An 18,018-nucleotide genomic window follows, 5' to 3' on the forward strand; every position below is an offset into this window, starting at 1 on the left:
TGATGAGAGGCCTCCTGGGGGAAGGGAAATCAAAACATATCCTTACCCTCTCTTGTTTGAAATCTGCAAAAGCACCATCTGCATATTTCTGCTTGCTCAAAAGCTGTTTCCTCCTCTCCTGACGTTTGGCACGCTTCTGGAATTCCTCATTGTGAATGTTCAAGTGTGAGGTCAGCTCGGCTGTGCTTTGCAGTTTGCTATCACAGTGCTTACACTGGTAGGTGGAGTTCTGTAAGCGGGGGCCGTTGCCCAGAATGATGAAGTCCCTCTTTAGGTCCCGACTGTGGTGGTCAGTATAATGCATGCACAGCAGCTCTGCAGTGCTAAAGGACAGCTTGAAGCATTTGATGCAGCGGAACGGGAGCCACTCGATTTCCTGAGCTTCACCCTCCACCTCGGCTTTCTCAAAGCTGCTTCTCTCCTCTTCTTCCATCAGCGTGGGCTTCTCATGCTCATCTGCATAGACGGCCGTGAAGTAGCCCCCCAACTTGCTGGCGTGCTGCTTCTTTGGGAACACCCCTGGGTGGCGTTTCATGTAATGCGACACAATGCCCTTCTTGCTGAACGACTGGAAAGAGCACAAGGAGCACTTTTTCTTCTCCACTGCCCGCCGGAGTTCCTCGCTCAGCTGAGGGGAGTCGTCCTTGGGCGGGGATGGGATGATCACTTTGTTGGGCTTGTCACTGATGGTCCTAGAGGCTGCCAGGCAGTGAGTGTAATACGCATCAATGTCGTGGCGCTTCTGGTAGTGGGCTGCCAGACCTTTGCGGATGGGGTTGGTGTAGGCACACAGGGCACACTTGAAGAGGTTGTTCTTGCCTTCCGGCTGGGCTCGGACATTATTGTGCTTGATGCGGTAGTGCCTGGCGATCCCCTTCCTCGTGGAGCAGAAGTACTTGCAGAGCTGGCACCGGAACACAGTGTGGGAGACCAGGTGGGAGGTAGAGAAGTGAGAAGTGGACACGGGCTCCTCTCCCACCTCCTCCTCAGTGATAGAGACTTGGGAGGGGCTCACTTCAGTGGTCATCTCAGGCTCAAGGGGGACTGGCAGCTTCGGGGGTGACTGGGAAAAGACATCAAATTCAGGCTGATTGTGATACTTCTCGTAGTGGATTTTCAGTTTCTCCAAAGTGCCATGCGTGTACGGACACAGTTTGCACCGGTAGGCGCCATACCCTTGCTTGAAGATCCTGCTTGTCTCCTCCACGTCGTTCTGGGATATGTCAGCAGACTGCTCTACGTCGTGCACAAAGTCCTCAGCGGTCACCTTGATGGACGGATGTCGCTTCTGGTAGTGGGTCAGGACGCCGTGGATGCGGGTGTTGATGTATGGGCAATGCCTACATTTGTAGACGGCACCTGGGTTGATGTCAATGTCCTGGGCAAAGTCAGCAGCCTTCACTTTCATGCCAGGGTGCTTCTTCCCATAATGGGTGAGAAGACCGTGCAAGTTGTTATACTCAGATTGGCATACCGTGCACTGGTATGGGGTGGAGGATATGGCGGGGTTGGCTGAAGCTAGCTGCAGGCTTTTCTCAGGCGACAGTCTTGCATCCTCTGGACATTCAGCTTCCTGCTCTGGGAGAGGGGTGGGTATACTGTTTTCACAATTCACAGGGCCTGCCAACTCTTCGGATGAAAGAATGGGCTTCTCCACAGCATCTTTCTCCTTGATGATGTCCAACAGCACTGACTCATCACCATTCATGGCCCAGGGGTGGAACGCTTGGTAGTGATTAGTGATGTCCCAGATGGAGACAGCTTCAAAAACACAGTCCCTGCATCTGTAGGTTTTGGCTTCGGCTGGCATTGTGAGAGAGGGAGGGGATGGGTCTGGCCCAGCCCACAGTTTAGTAGCCATGTAGGTGTAATCAACATAGTGTTCTGGATGCCTCCGTTGGTAATGCAGGAGCAAACCATTGGGCTCCGTATGGGAGTAAATGCACCACTCGCAGTGGTAGCCAGCTTCTATCAAGCCATCTAGAAATGCCCATCGCATGATGGACGTGACTGTGGCTTTCAGGGCGGGGTGGTCTTTCTTGATATGCTTCCTCAGTGCATAGAAGTAGGGGGAGGTATATGAGCACTGCCTACATTTGAGTGCTCGGAGTTTCGTTTTGTCCCGCTCTAGGTTAGAGGCAGAGACAAGCACGCAGCTGGCAGGCTTCTTCTGATTTCGGTCGCAGAGGCTTCGAATGGTGGCTGTATGCTGCCGGATCACATCTGCGTTGGCCTTGAAGTCCCGGTGCTTCTTCTGATAATGAATGAGTACCCCTTTGACCGTCCGGTTCCCATAATCACAGTGCTGGCAAAAGAACATCTCATTCTCCACAGGAGGGCCATCTCTCTCAGAACTGCTTCGGTTCAGCTGTTGCATGGGGGCGGGTGGCCGGGGGGAGCCTTGGGGCCCTTCGACCCCTCTCATCATTGCAGCTGTGGGAGGAGCCTGTCTGATATATTTGGCAGTAACCTTTATTTCTGGGTGTCTTTTCTGGTAGTGGACAAGCACTCCCACAACTGACCGATTGCTGTAGGAACAGTGTTTGCAGTAGTAAAGCTCAGTACTGAGGTCTGGTGGCGGGGGTTGTGGGGGGGGTGGGGAACCCATGTTGGACATTTTGGGAGACATTGGAGCACCCACCTCAAATGATAATTGAGAAAGGGCAGAGCCCCTGTCCACAGACACCATTCGCATAGTTTTCTGGATCCTAAAGTAGGAAGCCTTTTCTTCGGGGTGTTTCTTCTGATAATGAACCAAGACAGAATGCATGTTGGGGCTTGCAAACGAACAAACATCACAATCATAAACAACAACAGTGTTGACCAAAGGGTCCTTCTGATTTTCACATTCAGGAGTAAAGGTCTTGGAAGGAGTATTTTTGTTGAACGTAGCTGGCAAACCACCACCACGAGCCACAGGCGTGGAAGTCGCCATGTTCTTGGGAGCTGAATTCAGAATCTCCCTCAGGGTCTGGGATTCTGTATTCAGCCCTTCCTGCTGCTCCACGACATAGCTTGAAAATATCATCGCGTTGTTGATCTTCACCGTGGGATGCATTCTTTGGTAATGTGGCATTAGGCTTCTAACATTCGGGCTCGTGTATGAACAAAACCGACACCGGTAGATCAGGTCCGAGTGATCAAAGTTGAGTACATTCATGGCTTCCGGGTGGTGTTCACCATAATGCTGCTGCAGATCTTCGAAGTTGGTGTAATCAATGTAGCATTCCAGGCACCTGTACACTGCACTGTGATCGTTGGGGTCCAAGATGTACCTAAAGCTGAATTTAATGTACGGGTGCATTCGTTGGTAGTGGGTGCTAACACTCCGGGCAGATTTGTTGTTAAAGTCACAGTGTTTACAATAGTAAAGCCTTCCAGAGTCACCAAAGTCTGTGTTTTCATTATTGTGCTCGGTCCCATAGATGGGAGTTTGGGTATTCAGCAGAGCAGTATTGGAAACTTGGTGATCTTTCAAGTTTGTTGAGGAGCCGTAATAATCCTCTTCATCTTCAGAAAGGGTGAGCTCAATCTCAGCCCCATTGGTGGCATTGTAATCGTGGGTGATGTTTCTGAAGTTGGGCTCCTTCTGGGGCTCACTGGTATCTCTTGCCCATATCTGTTGGGCAGAAAAGGAAGTGGGAACCTCTATGATGGGTTCTGTCGGCTCTTCCTCCCTGTCCAACTCAACCTCTATCTCGACTTCGTTGTCTTCCTCTTCCTCTTCATCATCCTCAACATTGATCACTGCATCTTCCTGCTGTTTAGTTTGGTTAATTTTGCTCTGAAGGTTGCTTGCTATCTCATCAATCCTGGTTCTCTTCTTCACGGGTGACAAATCTAGAGGAAAGTCATTGGCGAGCTTCCTAGAGGCCTTAGCTACAAAATTGTTCTTGGAGGACAACCCAAGAATTGAGGTCTGACTTTTCTTCACAGTGTTGCTGGAAGAGGGGTGGCTGTCTGTCTCATTTTCCAATGGTAGGCTTGAGGGCTGCCCCTCGAATTTTGGCAAGTTGTCACAGAATGAATGTTTATGCTGCTGATGGACTCTTAGCCCTTTCAGAGTTGTGGTGGAGTAATTACACATGGTGCATTTGTATGGGTGCAGAGGTGCGGCTTGTGTGGGTGGCTGTGGCTGCTGCGTTGGTGGTGGCTGTGTTTGTGGCTGGGATGGCACCTGATGTGGTGGCTGCAGCTGTGGTGGCTGTGGCTGCTGCAGTGGCTGTGGTTGTGATGGTGGTGGTGGTGGTGGCGGTGGTGGTGGTTGCGGTGGCTGTTGCTGCTGCAAGGGATCCAACATGACTCCTGACTTTCTACCATTGATGCTTGAGCTCTCATAAGACACCATGCCTTCATTCAGTGAGGATGAAATGCTTTCACTCTGGGAATTCACAGCATCCCAATCTGACGTTGTACCCGTGTGACACTGTTTGTGAGCCCCAAGTTTCAACGAGCTCTTGCAAGTAAACGGACATTCGTCACATTTGTAGACAGCTGTCTTTCCAGATAAGTGGATATTTTCTATGTGACGAGAGATGCTACGTCGATGCATGGTGAGAAAAGGACAAAAGGGGCACTGGAACCTATTCATGAATCTTCTAAACGGAATCCCCTTGGTCTCCAATAATTTGTTGCCATCTGAGCCCATCAGCTGCTCTGCAGACAGGCCTGATGTCTGGTGATCCATAACACTTAAACCATTCTCACTGTCTATTTCATTTAACTCTTCATCAGAACTAGAGTCATTTAGCATGCTATTAGTTTCCAGGTCAGCAGAAGAATTGGTCATGTCAGTCATTCCATAACGGGATCTCTCTGCCAAGTTAACTAGACCAGAATTGTGAGGTGACTTCGGCTTCATCTGAGGGTAAGACATGGGCGAAAACTTGGAAGCTGAAGAAGAATTGGGTCTCATGATGGAGTTGCCCATGGAGCCCCTGAAGTTGGAGACGGTAGTATTGGGTATCTCCCGGCTTGCAGCATTCATGGTCAGATAGGTGGAGTTGGAAGTGGGGCTGGGGGCACTCTTGTTCGGCACATCAGGTAGATTCGTTCCTTCTTGTTGCTGTCTGAGACTGGAAAGGATCTTGACCATACTGCGGTGTTTCTTCATCATGTGGTCACACCAGCGTTCTCGACGGGGGGTCTGGTAGCTGCACCACTCACAACAAAAGTTGCCTCGAGATTTGGTCAAAGGCTTGACCATAGACTCTAAGATGCTGCGCTCCACAACCTCTGCTGGCAGTTCCTTGCAGGGGTCCTGCAGGGATACGGGCGGAACCACAGGGTCTGGCATTGGAGCAGGAGCAGGCGGGGGAGCGGTGGTCTCCTTCAAATTGTTTTTGTGATACATCTTCTGATGCTTAATTATTCTTGCCCTTCTTGGTGACTTATATGTGCAAAACTGGCAAGAGAAGACCTTTCCAAATCCCTCGTGCATCATGATATTATAATTTAAGGATCCCGGGACAGGGGGTCCTGATGAACTCCCTTCAGCTTGAGCTCCATGGACCTTTCTAGTGTGTTCTATGAGGAGGTTTTTTGACCTGAAGTAGCGTACGCAGAACTTGCATTGAAAAAACTTGTTTGTTGGTTTGGGATTAGCGGCAATATGATGACCATAATATCCTGGACTGTGGCCATAGTAACCTCCGGTCCCCAATGCAGTTGCATTTTGACCTAAAGAAAAAGCATAAGGAAAGTGACAAAGCAAAAGACAATTAAGATATCTAATCATGCAAATCAGTATCATTCCAATTATTCTTCATTACTAAACATCACATGCAAAAGGCCTGAAGTGTCAAGATGAGGCCTTGAAGAGTATTCACAAAGCATCAATGAAGATACCCATACTGCACCTTCTCATGGATAAAGATGCAGGGTAAAGCTTTAGGTATTCTCCTCATCTCCATAAATGAGACACACAGCTATAAAAATACAAGTTTCATAAATTGTACTACTTTTTCTAGAACTTTCCAAGCTACTACCTTGTTCTCCAAATTAAAAGGTAGGATATATGAGGAAGCTTTTGAAAGGATAACCACCTAAGATACTCAAGAAGAGATACATGATGCCCAAACCACAAAAATGGCTGGCAAAGCACAAGAAATTCTGCAAAAGCCACATATATTAAGAACCATGGCTATAGGCTAAAAGGAAACAAGAGCAATTAAAATACATCGGCTGTGCCAAGTTTAGTATAGATTTACCTGATAAATCTTCTGCAATGGCAAATTCATCCTTTATAGAAGAAAACTCCACCTCTGTCTGATTACTGGCATTCATGGACCCGCATCGTGGCTCATTCACATTGTCCTCAGCAACATCAGTTGGCTGCAGAAATGCCGTGTGGACATCCTGAATGTGTGCCTTGAGATCTTCATAAGATGGGGCTCTGAAATCACAGCCATCACACTGAAGCACCTCCATGATCTGGGTCTACCCTCTCACATTAGGAACCTGTGGCAGAAGTCAGAACAAAACATCTTAAGGAATGCACTAATCGCATACCTCGAGCTGATGGGGCTATATATCCATTAATGGGAAAAAATTCCAGTATCAATAGATTTCTTATTGGACTTTCCCAATTGGAACATTGGCTAAAGAGAGGCAATCAGACATAATGGAGATGATGTCCTTGACCTCATAATTTCAAAGAAGGAAAAACACCAGATAAACATTTTCTAGCATGATATGTCTTCCAATCCATTTGTCAAGGAAACGTTTAGTACTTCAAAAGTTTTAGAAGTTTCTGAGCTTTTCCACTGAATCCAAATTTCTTGGTAACTTAATGTTGGCTTTGGCTCTGCCTTGGACTCATTTTCTTTTTAAATTGGAGCCATCTCAAAAGAAGAGGATGTCCACACAGAAGAAAGGGAAAATTTCAACCTTCATTAGCTGTTTATTTAGTTATTATTACCTTGGTGTTTTATCACCAAATAGTGAAATAGTATTTAAATCTTCAGAGTTGAGGTAGGGCATTTTTATTGTAGCTTTTCTTATTTTAATAACTTTGCTGATATTGGGGTACACCTCTCTTTCCTCCCTTCTCCAAATAGTTTAGTTGTGGGTTTTTTTTTTTCCACAAGCTAAATGACTATTTGCTCTTTTACTACCTACCAATTATAACCTAACAGCTTCTTCAATCTAATTAGGTCATAAAATATTTCTCATGAGGTTTTCAAACAACCAACTTTGGATGACAATCCAGTTTCTGTTTAAAGTTGCACCTTGGCACCTCAATTTGCATGAAGACAACAGAAACTTGCATTTTTGAAGAAGGGCTTCTAAGTCATGACTTTATCTTTTTCCACTTCTTTCCTTTACAAACATGAAGTGCATACCTGGATGCAAAAAGCTGTGAACCTGCCATGGAATAAATCAAAACTTGCCCAGCTACTTTCATTCTGCTATTTACTGTGTGACTGAAATATACAGAAAGCTACACACTAACTCAATGGAGAGTCCCACCATCAAGAAGTCAAAAATATATTACAAAGGTGAAGTCCTTCCTATCTTAATGTATATTCTAAGTTGAGATACCCTGTTATTGTCTTAATGAGTAAGTTACTTCATTAAGATCATCACAAACTCTACCGAGTCACTGTAATCTAGAACCAGATGTCCAAGAACTAACGCTGTAGCCAATGTATTTTATGATGTAATACTCTATACTTTTACTGTAAAAGATAAATTATTTCTGCAGGAAGAAAAAGGTCCAGTAATAATATATTAATGTAGTGAAAGGAGCCATCACACAAGGATTTTCTATCAAAGAATGCTCCTCCTGATCACATGCTAAAATAACTTCTGGCGAGTCCAGTTCTGGACAGACTGAGCTTGCAGAGTGAGCCACAGATATTTACCTCCTCTTCTTTCACCCAGCAATTTATCCTTTTTCAATAAACATTGAACTGTGCACCAGACTCTTTTCAGCTAAGTCTCAATATTCCAGATACACAAGCTTTTATGTCTAAGCAACAACCCAAATTGTGTGGAAGAGGTTGCTATCAGCTCTGGATCAAATTACAGCAGTCACTGAGGCCCCACCCCACTTCTCCTTTCGCACAGTCCATTAGACCTGAAAACAAATTTTTCCATGGTGCAGACAACTCCTGCATTTAGAACACTTCACAGAAAAAAGCAGATCATCCAGTGTGCACTCCCCATCCCCCAAGCTTAGTCCTTTCATCTCAGCCAAACAAGCCACAGCTCTGCTGAATGTGTTTATCACACTTTCAAGAGATATGAGCTCCTGCGTCACTGAAGCTCTAAGACTCACTAAGCTGCCCTAGTCCTCTGAGCTTTAGGGGCAGCCATTTTAGCTCAGAGCTTCTCCTCCGTGCACAACATGGCTTCTCCTGGATTCTGCTAGGCTAACAATCAGAAATGAATGCTAGAAGAGCAGGCTGGGCTCCTCCTATGCTCTTCTCTTCCCAACAAAGAATTAACTGTTTTCATTTCTCTTCGAAAAACAGCACCTTTCTCCTCCTCAAATGTCATTCACCAAGATCTCCAAAGGTTCTTTTATTCCATGATTGATATGCTGGTTTGTTAGTCCCAGCAGAGCCCTGGTCAGAGGAGGATGACCCTGGGCCAGATCCTGTTCTACACCAGGATTTAGGGGTGCAGCAGGGGGACCTCCAGAATGCCTTGACTTCTTGGAAGTCGTCCTTCCACACACAGAAGACATACCATCCGACTCTGCTTGCCAGATTCCAAAGTCTAATGACCTTTGTTAATCACCAGCCAGTCTGTCTGCATCAGCAGACCCTGCCAACAGACACACCCTTCAACACAAAGGCTGTAGCTATTCCTTTTAAAGGAGGTTCTCTGAAAGCTCCATTGTGTAGCAGAGAGGAAAACAAAATCTCTTCCCTTCAAAACTTCAAGCCTTTAGAAATAATGCAACAAAAGGCTTTCTGCTGTGTGTCTTTTGGAAAGTTTGAGCCTGATTTGCACAACATCAACAAAAGTTACGGCTCTGCAGAAGGAAAGCAGGGCACCTTCGGCATTAAGTCATTCACCTAGAGATGAAATTCATCTCTCTGTGTAGTTCTCTAATATCTTGGTGTCTTCTGAAGCTATTATCAAGGATGCTAACTGCACTGAACACAAACATAAACTAAGTCTCCTTGTTCTGCTACAAAGGAGATTAAAGGGTTATGAGATCAGAAAAAGAGCCACTGATTTGGAAAAAGAAGAGATGATGAAAGTGATTTCCTAATGGGTTCTAGCTTTCATGTTGTTGCAGCCTCTGCCTCAAAAATAGCTCAGAGCCTTAGAAGAGGTTAATCTCCAGGCCACTGAGAGAACCAGCATCAGGTAGAGCTGAACGGCCTTCAATTTCAGGTCTGCACCAAGTACTGAAAGGAGGATATAGCCTACTTTGAAAGCCATCTTGCCTTTGTGCACACATTTCTCCTGAAGACGCTGACAGAAGAAGAAAACAGAGGTTGCTGGCATGGCCCAATCAAAGAGAGAGAAACTTGATATGTTTATGAGATGGTACATGGGCACATGTGCAAAAAGTGACAGCAAGTGGAGGAGAAGGGAGTAGGGAAGGACAGAGACAAAAACACAATGGACATGAGGATGACCCATTCATGTTTTTGCAGCAGATGGTAATCCTCTAAGAAACCACAACCGAGAAAAAAAAAAAAAGGTGAGAAATAAGCTCTGCATATCTATTTCATCAATCCCGAAGAGCAACAACCCTAAGAGGCTAACCTAGTCACTGATCTGATATAAAATTATGATTTTAAGTTAAAAGCTTTGATTTCATATCTACTTACTTCATTTAATACTACTATGATGATGAAATGAGCAATATTTTTTCTCACCAAAATCAGCAAAATCAAAAGTAAAAGAGGAAGTTTCTGAACTAACTAAAAAGAGTCTATTTCAAAAGGTCTTGAGATGAATCTGCAAATTGAACAAGCACCCTGTCTTCTACCCCAGATATATGTCCAGGTCCTTCAAGGTCAAATAGGCCTCAGATGCCTAGACTTTAAACACCACCCATCACGATCCCTGCAAGGTGAACACAGATTCATTCTACAGTAACTGGCACCTAATGTGACTGGTGCTCCTAACATGAAACCCCTTAGACTATCCTAATTAGTCACTGCCTTTAGTAGTACTTACTCGTTGCTGATTTGTTCAGTTTGCATTTATAGTTTGAGGATTTCAAAATGTGGGGTTTTGACGGGGAAACCCAAAATCCAATTGTTTATGTTCGACAAATTCTTGAAGATATAAAGAACATCCAGAGATGATGTCAAAGATTTGAAACATATATACAGAAATGAGAAAAAGTAAATTATGGACAAAGCCTGCTCATTTTCAATCTTAAGAACACCAATTTTAGTTTATACCACCTTCCCACCTACTTTCTGTGCTCAGAATTCCAGGGATCCATTATGCCTCAGTTTTCCCTCTTGTGAAGGAGGAAGGAAACAAACCACAGCTTCATCGTCCATCCTTCCAACTCACTGCTCAGACGTAATTGGAGCGGGCAGGTGTTGACATTGTGTAGCATTCTTCAAGCCCGCCACCATCACTTGGTCCAGGTCAGCTTGGCAAACACTGCTCTTTAGTTTGAGGGCCCAGGAGCATAAATGTGGTCCTCAAGTCAAAATCCCAGCTGTCTTCAGGAAGTGATCAAATTAAAAGGCATAGGCCTTGCCTGGATCTAACCTGTTCTCTGACTGAAGGACTGCAGCCCAGAAATAAAGCTGTGAAGCACCACAGCCATGTGATTCAGTAGCAACTAATTATAACCTTCAAAGCCTTTGAGAAATAGAACCAGAAACACCATAAGGTGCTTTTCCTCTGTCCACTCCAGAAACCTAGTTTCATTTATAAGACACTAAACTTCCCAGTTCTCCTCAATCATAATTCTAATAAAAGGCTCTCATTAGCACCTGTTGTTTGAACTTTTCTTACTTTTCTTTCTTATGAATGGAAAAACCAATTATCCAAGGACAGGTAATAGAATACATAAATTCTGGAATAGTTCAGCTAGAAAAACAGAAAAATCAAGAAACTAAAGATCATTCTAAAAACTATATTTGCAGATCAGAAACTGTTGATATGCTGAGGTCAAAGAGTTGTGATGTGTATTGGGAAGTTAATATTTTTAATTGTAAGCCCTAGGACCTTAAGATGAAAAATGATTTCTTTTTATAAAAAGGTACTAGTAAACTTGTAAATGTTGGGTTGCTATTCTTAGCAACAAGGGGAGTTCTGTATCACTACTAATCATTTACACTTGTTAAGGCTGAAGTGGAAGTTCTAATAATTTAATAATCATTTAAAGCAGCTTTCCAAAGAGTAATGAACTGAAAAGTTGAGGTGAAATCTCTTTCAGGAACAGTAGTTATGGAATCAAAACTACAAATGCAAATACAGAATGTCCAAATATATATATACGCACACACACATAATTATATATATAATTAATTACATACATATGTATGTAATTAATTTTCTTGATTTAATTTTAACTCATATATGGGCATATGCCCTTCAAATTTAACAAGAGTGGGGCAGAATCAGTTGTTTTCTGAATAAATACAAATGACATAGGTACTATCTCCATGTTAGAGTGTAAAAAAATAAACCAGCAGGCCAGGCGCAGTGGCTCACACCTGTAATCCCAGCACTTTGGGAGGCCAAGGCGGGTAGATCACGAGGTCAGGAGTTCAAGACCAGTCTGGCCAAGATGGTGAAACCCTGTCTCTACTAAAAATAAAAAAAAATTAGCCGGGTGTGGTGGCGGGCGTCTGTAATCCTAGCTACTTGGGAGGCTGAGGCAGAGAACTGCTTGAACCCAGGAGACGAAGGCTGCAGTGAGCCAAGATCGTGCCACTGCACTCCAGCCTGGGTGGCACAGTAAGACTCCGTCTCAAAAAAATAAAATAAAATAAAATAAATAATAAACCAGCAAAATAAATCAACAAGCAACTTCCAACAACAAGCTACCTCCAACAATCCCATAGCATTTGGTACTATTATAGATTCTGGCTCACCATGTGGTCTTCAAATGTCCTATCAAATGTTTATACTGTTTGCTACATGATCTAAGCAGTTCTGTGTACTCTTGGCAATTCGCCACACTAATGAAAGGTTTAACATATCAGGGAGGATAAATAATTAAGGAATTCAGAAGGGAGACACAGCTGTTCTTCAAAACCAAATTTTCAGAAGAGAAAGGATTAATTTGCAATCACATATGTAACCCCCAATATGAGACTGAATTTAAATAGTAGCAGGGAAATACCATGAGACCAAGTCCTGCCAATGCATGTGGCCTCTGTTGTATACAGTTGGCCTGGTCCATCTGTGGGACCTTGTACATACCTTGTACGTAAGCACAAAGTCTGAAGCAGGCAATTTGCAGATTAATAACCCAGTCACCTACTGGCCAAGGATGCTAGCCTTCAGGTTACTTTTTATTTTAGGTTCGCTCTCCTGCACAAAGTTTTCAAGTACTACAGAGTATGCTGGAGTACTATTTCTTAATAGATACCTTTGGGATCATCATTAAAATGAAATGAGCATCTAGGGATGTAATCCAAGTGGCTAAAAATGTTGGATATGTAAATAAGAAGTGATTCTGACTGAGTGACTTGTTATGAAAGCAGGTAGTGAGTGTCTCATACAGAAAGAGATACTACATACCTTCTGGAGAATTCATGCATTCCTTTGCAATGATATAAGGCTAATTGAGGCCAACAGGCCAATAGGCAGTCTGCCAGCTCTCCTGTCCGTAGAAAAGGAAGCGTGTGATTTGAATAAGGAGATAAAAGGAGAGAAGGGACAAGAAAAGAAAGGGAGGAAGCAGGCTGATATCTCAGTAGCTTTAGACTTCATTGTCTGTAAAGGGGAACTTGCAGTTCACTGGATAATTCTAATTCTGAGAAGCGTCTTGACAATTTTCTTGAGATGTGGTTTAGAAACAAAACAAAACAAAATGAAGATGCCTCCCCCTCACTGAAATTCTCAAAATGCAACCATGATAAATGAGATTCCAGCTCATCATGTCCTTTCAAATGATGGGAACCCATTCTTGGTGTCCTAAGAATGAGTAAGTGAGAAATAATAAGTATTGAGGAATTCTCTGAAATGTCATGGGTTCACCAGGAAGTTCCTTGGAAACTGCAGCTGTTCTTGCCCTTGTACTTAGAACAAGAGATAACTGATTTCTTCCCTCCAGAGCTAAACCTCGCCCAAACAGCAGAGACAGAAAATCACGGTGTTGCTTTATCGACTCTTCAGAATGCTGGCTGGGTTTCTACCAACACTTTTCACACAAGAACTCTCATTATAAAAATTGTAAAATTAAAGGGAAGTTGCAGATATGCTGCTGGGTCTTCATTACAGAACTGATTAAGACGCAGAGTAAGCAGAAGCTGCAGTAAAAGTCATCTTCCACATCATGAAAGACCAAGATGTGAATTGAGAACCTTCCCTGGGGGCTGGTCAGCCTGACTGACCTTGGGCCTTGGGTGTGTCTTCATGGCCCCAAGTGTTCCTGGCTCACAAGATTCAGCTAAACATACCAAGTCTCAATTCTACAGATTCAGTGAATGAATCCAGGAACCATTTTTAACAACTTACCTTGTTTTCTATTACTATGCAAAGAAAAACAATGATATATGGCCATTGACTTGTGGCGGGTGTGAGGAAGTTTTGCTGAAATAACATCTTTTATCTGGGGAAAATCTCAATCTAATCTCCCCGAGACTTGCTCACTTTTCTGTGCTCATCATTTGCTAAAAAAATTCAGACAATTCACTTCCTTTAGATGAGAATGATTCTGAGCCTGCCTCCATCAGTGGCAGCCCCTGATGTAATAACCCTTCCAGTCTATTTTCTTATAGCAGACAAAACTGATTACCTAAGCCTGGCACTTGAATCTGTCTGTCTGTGTGTCTTTCTCCAAACCATGGTTTCTAATATAGCTACCCTGTGAGGATAAAGTCCTAAACTGCCTACTTTCTGAAAAGGCAAACAGTGCCTGAGGCCTATGTAGACCATACATGCTTTCAAGTCCTCCTACTCAAGGGGACTGTGATTTTTTTTTTTTTTTTTACCTCCTCTTGGCTTCTACCTGTAGCAGAAGCCAATAGAAGGCTGTCCTTCTCCCTTATCAAAATAACCAACTGGCTCATTCAGATCCATTAGTTTTCCTACCCTTGCTTCAACAAATTAATGCAACCTTATAGCAGGAAAAACATCATATGTGTTTCTATATGGGACTGGAATATACCCCCAAATTAGAAATTTTCTAAAAATGAAAGCTAAGAAATTTCTTTTCTCTTGCAATCCGCAATATACTTCTAGTAAGTAAGTTTATTCCTAAAAATTCCTACATCCCAAGAACCAAGCGGAAAGCTTAGACATTTGTCCACCAACACAACAGTAGACTTTATTACCAGGTGAAAACACTACAGTGCTCAGTTAAGGAGCCAAGCCTCACGTTCCATAAATCCTTAATGATAAATCCCACTTTTGCCCAACAAAGTTAGGTTTTTCAGCATATCCACTGTTGAGCTATTTAAAAAACAAAAGACAAACAAACAAAAAAAGGCATACAGAAATGCCTATCCAGTCAATTAAGGAATTTGTTCTCAGGTCACTAAAACCAAAAAGTGACAGTAGGTATGATGTCTCTGCCTGCCATCTTCACCTTGAGAACAAGTCTTTTGAGGCCCTTACTTTGATCATTTTGCTAAATGAAGAGATTAGATCATGATGTTCAACCTTTTTGTACAAAGGACCTGTTTTACAAGATTTTCCTCTCATATTTTGTAAGATTTTTTTTCCTGATTAAATTCATTCCCTTACATTTTATTATTCAGAGACATATAAATGCCAACCTTCATGTGACTGCCTTCTTATAAATTAAATTAAATTAAATCCAGGGGCTTTCCTTGACAACTCTATCTAAAGTTAGCCACCATTCCCAACCCCTACAAAATCTATAAAATTGAAACCCCTACTCACAACACCAACCCACACACACAGTTTCTCTCTACTGCAATACACTACTTTATTTCCTTCACTATTGGCATGACCCTTGTTTGTCTGTGGTCTTTTCTTCCCACCAGAACACAAGTACTCTAAGAAGGAGTCTAGATCTGTCTGGCTCACATTGGGATCTTCAGCCCCGGGAACACTCAGTGTACTCAACAGGTACTCAGAAATATGTGTTGAATGAAGGAAGGAACAAACGAATGAACTAGAGCTTCTGAGTGATAGGATTCCAACCAATCGAAAAAGATTGATCATGAGTGTTAGATTACTCTACTAACCCTGTGTTGTCATAAAGCAGTAGTCCCAACCAGGGGTAATTTTATTCCCCACTCGCCCCAACTTGGGGCCACTTGGCAGTATCTGCAGGCAGTTTTAGTTATCGTACCCAGCATCTGTGGGTAAAGGCTGGGGATGCAGCCAAGCATTCTACAACGCACAGGACAGCCCCCACAACAAATAATTATCTGGCCCCAAATGTCAATAGTGCTGAGACTGAAAACTAAATGATCTCCAGGTATTTTCATTCTCTGCATATAACCCACCTGTCTTTAGAGGCCCTTATGGGGTCTTGGCTGGGGAGTCTCTGGATCCTTAGAGGGTCAACAAGTTCTCTCCCAAGTCCAAGATTTTATAATTCTATGGTTTTAAATGATCTTAGCAGCCCTCATACTATATGATATCATGAGTTTTCAGTTTTATTTTTCTAATTTGGGTATCTTACCAAAAATTTTTTCAGAAAAAAAAAAAAAAAACAAGGTGAAGGTATGTGATTGGTCTGTCTTTCCTACTGATACAGCCCTTGCACCCAACTAGGACAGTTGATAATCCTGTGGGTTTGTGAGTAAGGGGCAAATGTCATTAAAAATGATCAAGTCAGCTGGGCACAGTGGCCTTTGCCTGTAATCCTAGCACTTTGGAAGGCTGAGGCGGGCAGATCACTCGAGGTAGGCAGTTCCAGACCAGCCTAGCCAACATGGTGAAACCACTTCTCTACTAAAAACACACACACAAAAAATTAGCTGGGCTTGATGGCAGGCGCCTGTAATCCCAGCTACTCGGGAGGCTGAGGCAGGAAAATTGTTTGAGCCTGGGAGACAGAGGTTGCAGTGAGACACGATCATGCCACTGCACTCCAGCCTGGGTCACAGTGCGAGATTCTGTCTCAAAAAACAAAACAAACAAACAAAAAAAGTTAAGTCTTTAGCATGTGGCCTCTGACTAAAATTTCTGTGAAAAACAATGCGTATGTTCTCCTCTCCAATGTGTAAAATCATCTTCTTTCAAAGTGACAGGGCCCCAGGCTACTATAAGTCACTCTTCAGAGGGTAAGTAATGCTTTTTTTTTTATTCTTATATCCCCAGGGCCCGGCATAGGTCTGGCTTTGATGAGATTTGTGCTATGAGTACTAACTGTATGCATGCCTGCTTTCCAGGAGAAAATTAACTAGTGGTACCAAATCGAGCTAAATGTTCAAGAACCTAAGGAATTCCAGAGAGCATTCATGAACAGCAAAACAAAACAAAACCTAATGCTTATGAAGCTAATGAAGCTACATCGCAGTGGTTAGCCGACTACTGGGAAACTAGCAATTCTAAGTCTCCACTAGCAATTCTAAGTCTCCACTAGCAATTCTAAGTCTCCACTAGCAATTCTAAGTCTCCACTTATCCATAAGTTTTAAATAAATGACCATCCTCCTTTTCCTCATCATCCATGGAGAAGCTGCCTCTGGCTGCATTGTTCTACCTATGTGTTTATAACACTGCTAAGCTACCCTGAACTGATGTGACACCTGGAGTCATCACCTGACTACACTTGAGACCATCTGGTTGCCTTCCCTCCACAAAGCCTTTTTTATTCTTGTTTGCAAAGAATCCTGGAAAGCTGAGGAACAACTCTGTCCTATAGCTCAAAACTGCATAAACATTTTCAGTGGAGGGAGTATAACAAAATTAGGTAGAAACAGAATTTTTTCTTCTTAGCCTCCCTGAAAGACACTGAAACAATATTATTTGTGCCTTCCTTAAGTCAAAGAGAAGACTCTACTCTAAAAGTTAACCATCAATAGGTTCATCGTGTCCAGTGGAGAGGAGATCTTAAAGACCAGATTTCAGAATAAACACAAGTATCTCCTCTACCCTGAATTCACACCCAGGAGAGTAACTGAAAAGGTACAAAATCCATTTTTTGCAGTTTGGCTACTCAAAGCACTTCTTAGGCATGCAAGCAGTGTGTTTATACTTTGGAAACACATTTGGAAGACTGAAAGTTGCTGACAAAGGTATACACAGAAGAACAAGAGCTCTAACACTGAATTATCTTTAGAATCCAACCTCATGGAGTCAGAACAAGGTTATGTAGTAGCTTTATGCCTGCCAAATCTACCCCACGAGAAACACTGTCTTGTTTCTTATGGAAAATGTGCACTGCCAACAAAGTCACTGAAGAGGCTAGCTGAACGAGCCTTAGGAGGATATGGACATAGCAGGGTCGGTTCATGTAAAATGGAAAGGAGAAGAGCAGTCAGCCTTACAAATGTCTGTCAAAACAAGCCAGCGTCTTTGGTGGCACACCTAGGGAGTGACTCAGACTAATGATACCAGAATATTGTTGATACTGGATTTCGCTTCAAATTATATACTGCATTCTGAAACCAACTGCAACATGGAATATTTTTCTCTCTTTACTAATATGTTAATTTATCTTTATCCTTTATTTCTTTATTTATCTAACTTTATTCCTAGAGGGTATCTATATCCATTTGTTGGATATTTAAAAAATCTAAATGTATCAGAAAGTCTAGGAATCATCTTTAACTTTTAAAATATCTTCCCTAAGGGTCTCTTAGAAGAGTCTGTTACCATCCTGAAGAGAATAGCTTAGAAATCAGGAAGATGTTGAGATCTCTATGTTTGTTCATGGTTTTCCTCCATGTAGAACACTTCTACCTGCTTTTGGAAGGTCTAAGTAATCCCC

At 43.0% G+C, this 18,018-nt stretch overlaps 1 protein-coding gene across 21 annotated transcripts in view; it reads right to left on the minus strand.

The window, feature by feature from the left end:
- ZNF462 (zinc finger protein 462) overlaps positions 1 to 18,018 on the minus strand; it is a 154,821-nt gene that overhangs the window by 85,037 nt on the left and 51,766 nt on the right. For 15 of the 21 annotated variants that reach the window (XR_013405106.1, XM_001109263.5, XM_077966614.1 and 12 more), the window contains exons 2-3: positions 6,210 to 6,459; positions 47 to 5,679 (exon numbers count right to left, since the gene is read on the minus strand). Coding sequence is in view for 20 of the 21 variants with exons in the window: in XM_001109263.5 (XP_001109263.2) it covers positions 47 to 5,679; positions 6,210 to 6,429 (5,853 nt within the window). In the remaining variant the exon portion in view is untranslated. Of the gene's footprint in view, positions 1 to 46; positions 5,680 to 6,209; positions 6,460 to 10,391; positions 10,751 to 18,018 lie in introns of those variants that run through there. The other 6 variants (XM_077966622.1, XM_077966617.1, XM_077966611.1 and 3 more) reach the window with 3 other exon arrangements.

The sequence above is a fragment of the Macaca mulatta genome, chromosome 15, assembly GCF_049350105.2.
Source record: "Macaca mulatta isolate MMU2019108-1 chromosome 15, T2T-MMU8v2.0, whole genome shotgun sequence".
Taxonomy (NCBI): domain Eukaryota; kingdom Metazoa; phylum Chordata; class Mammalia; order Primates; family Cercopithecidae; genus Macaca; species Macaca mulatta.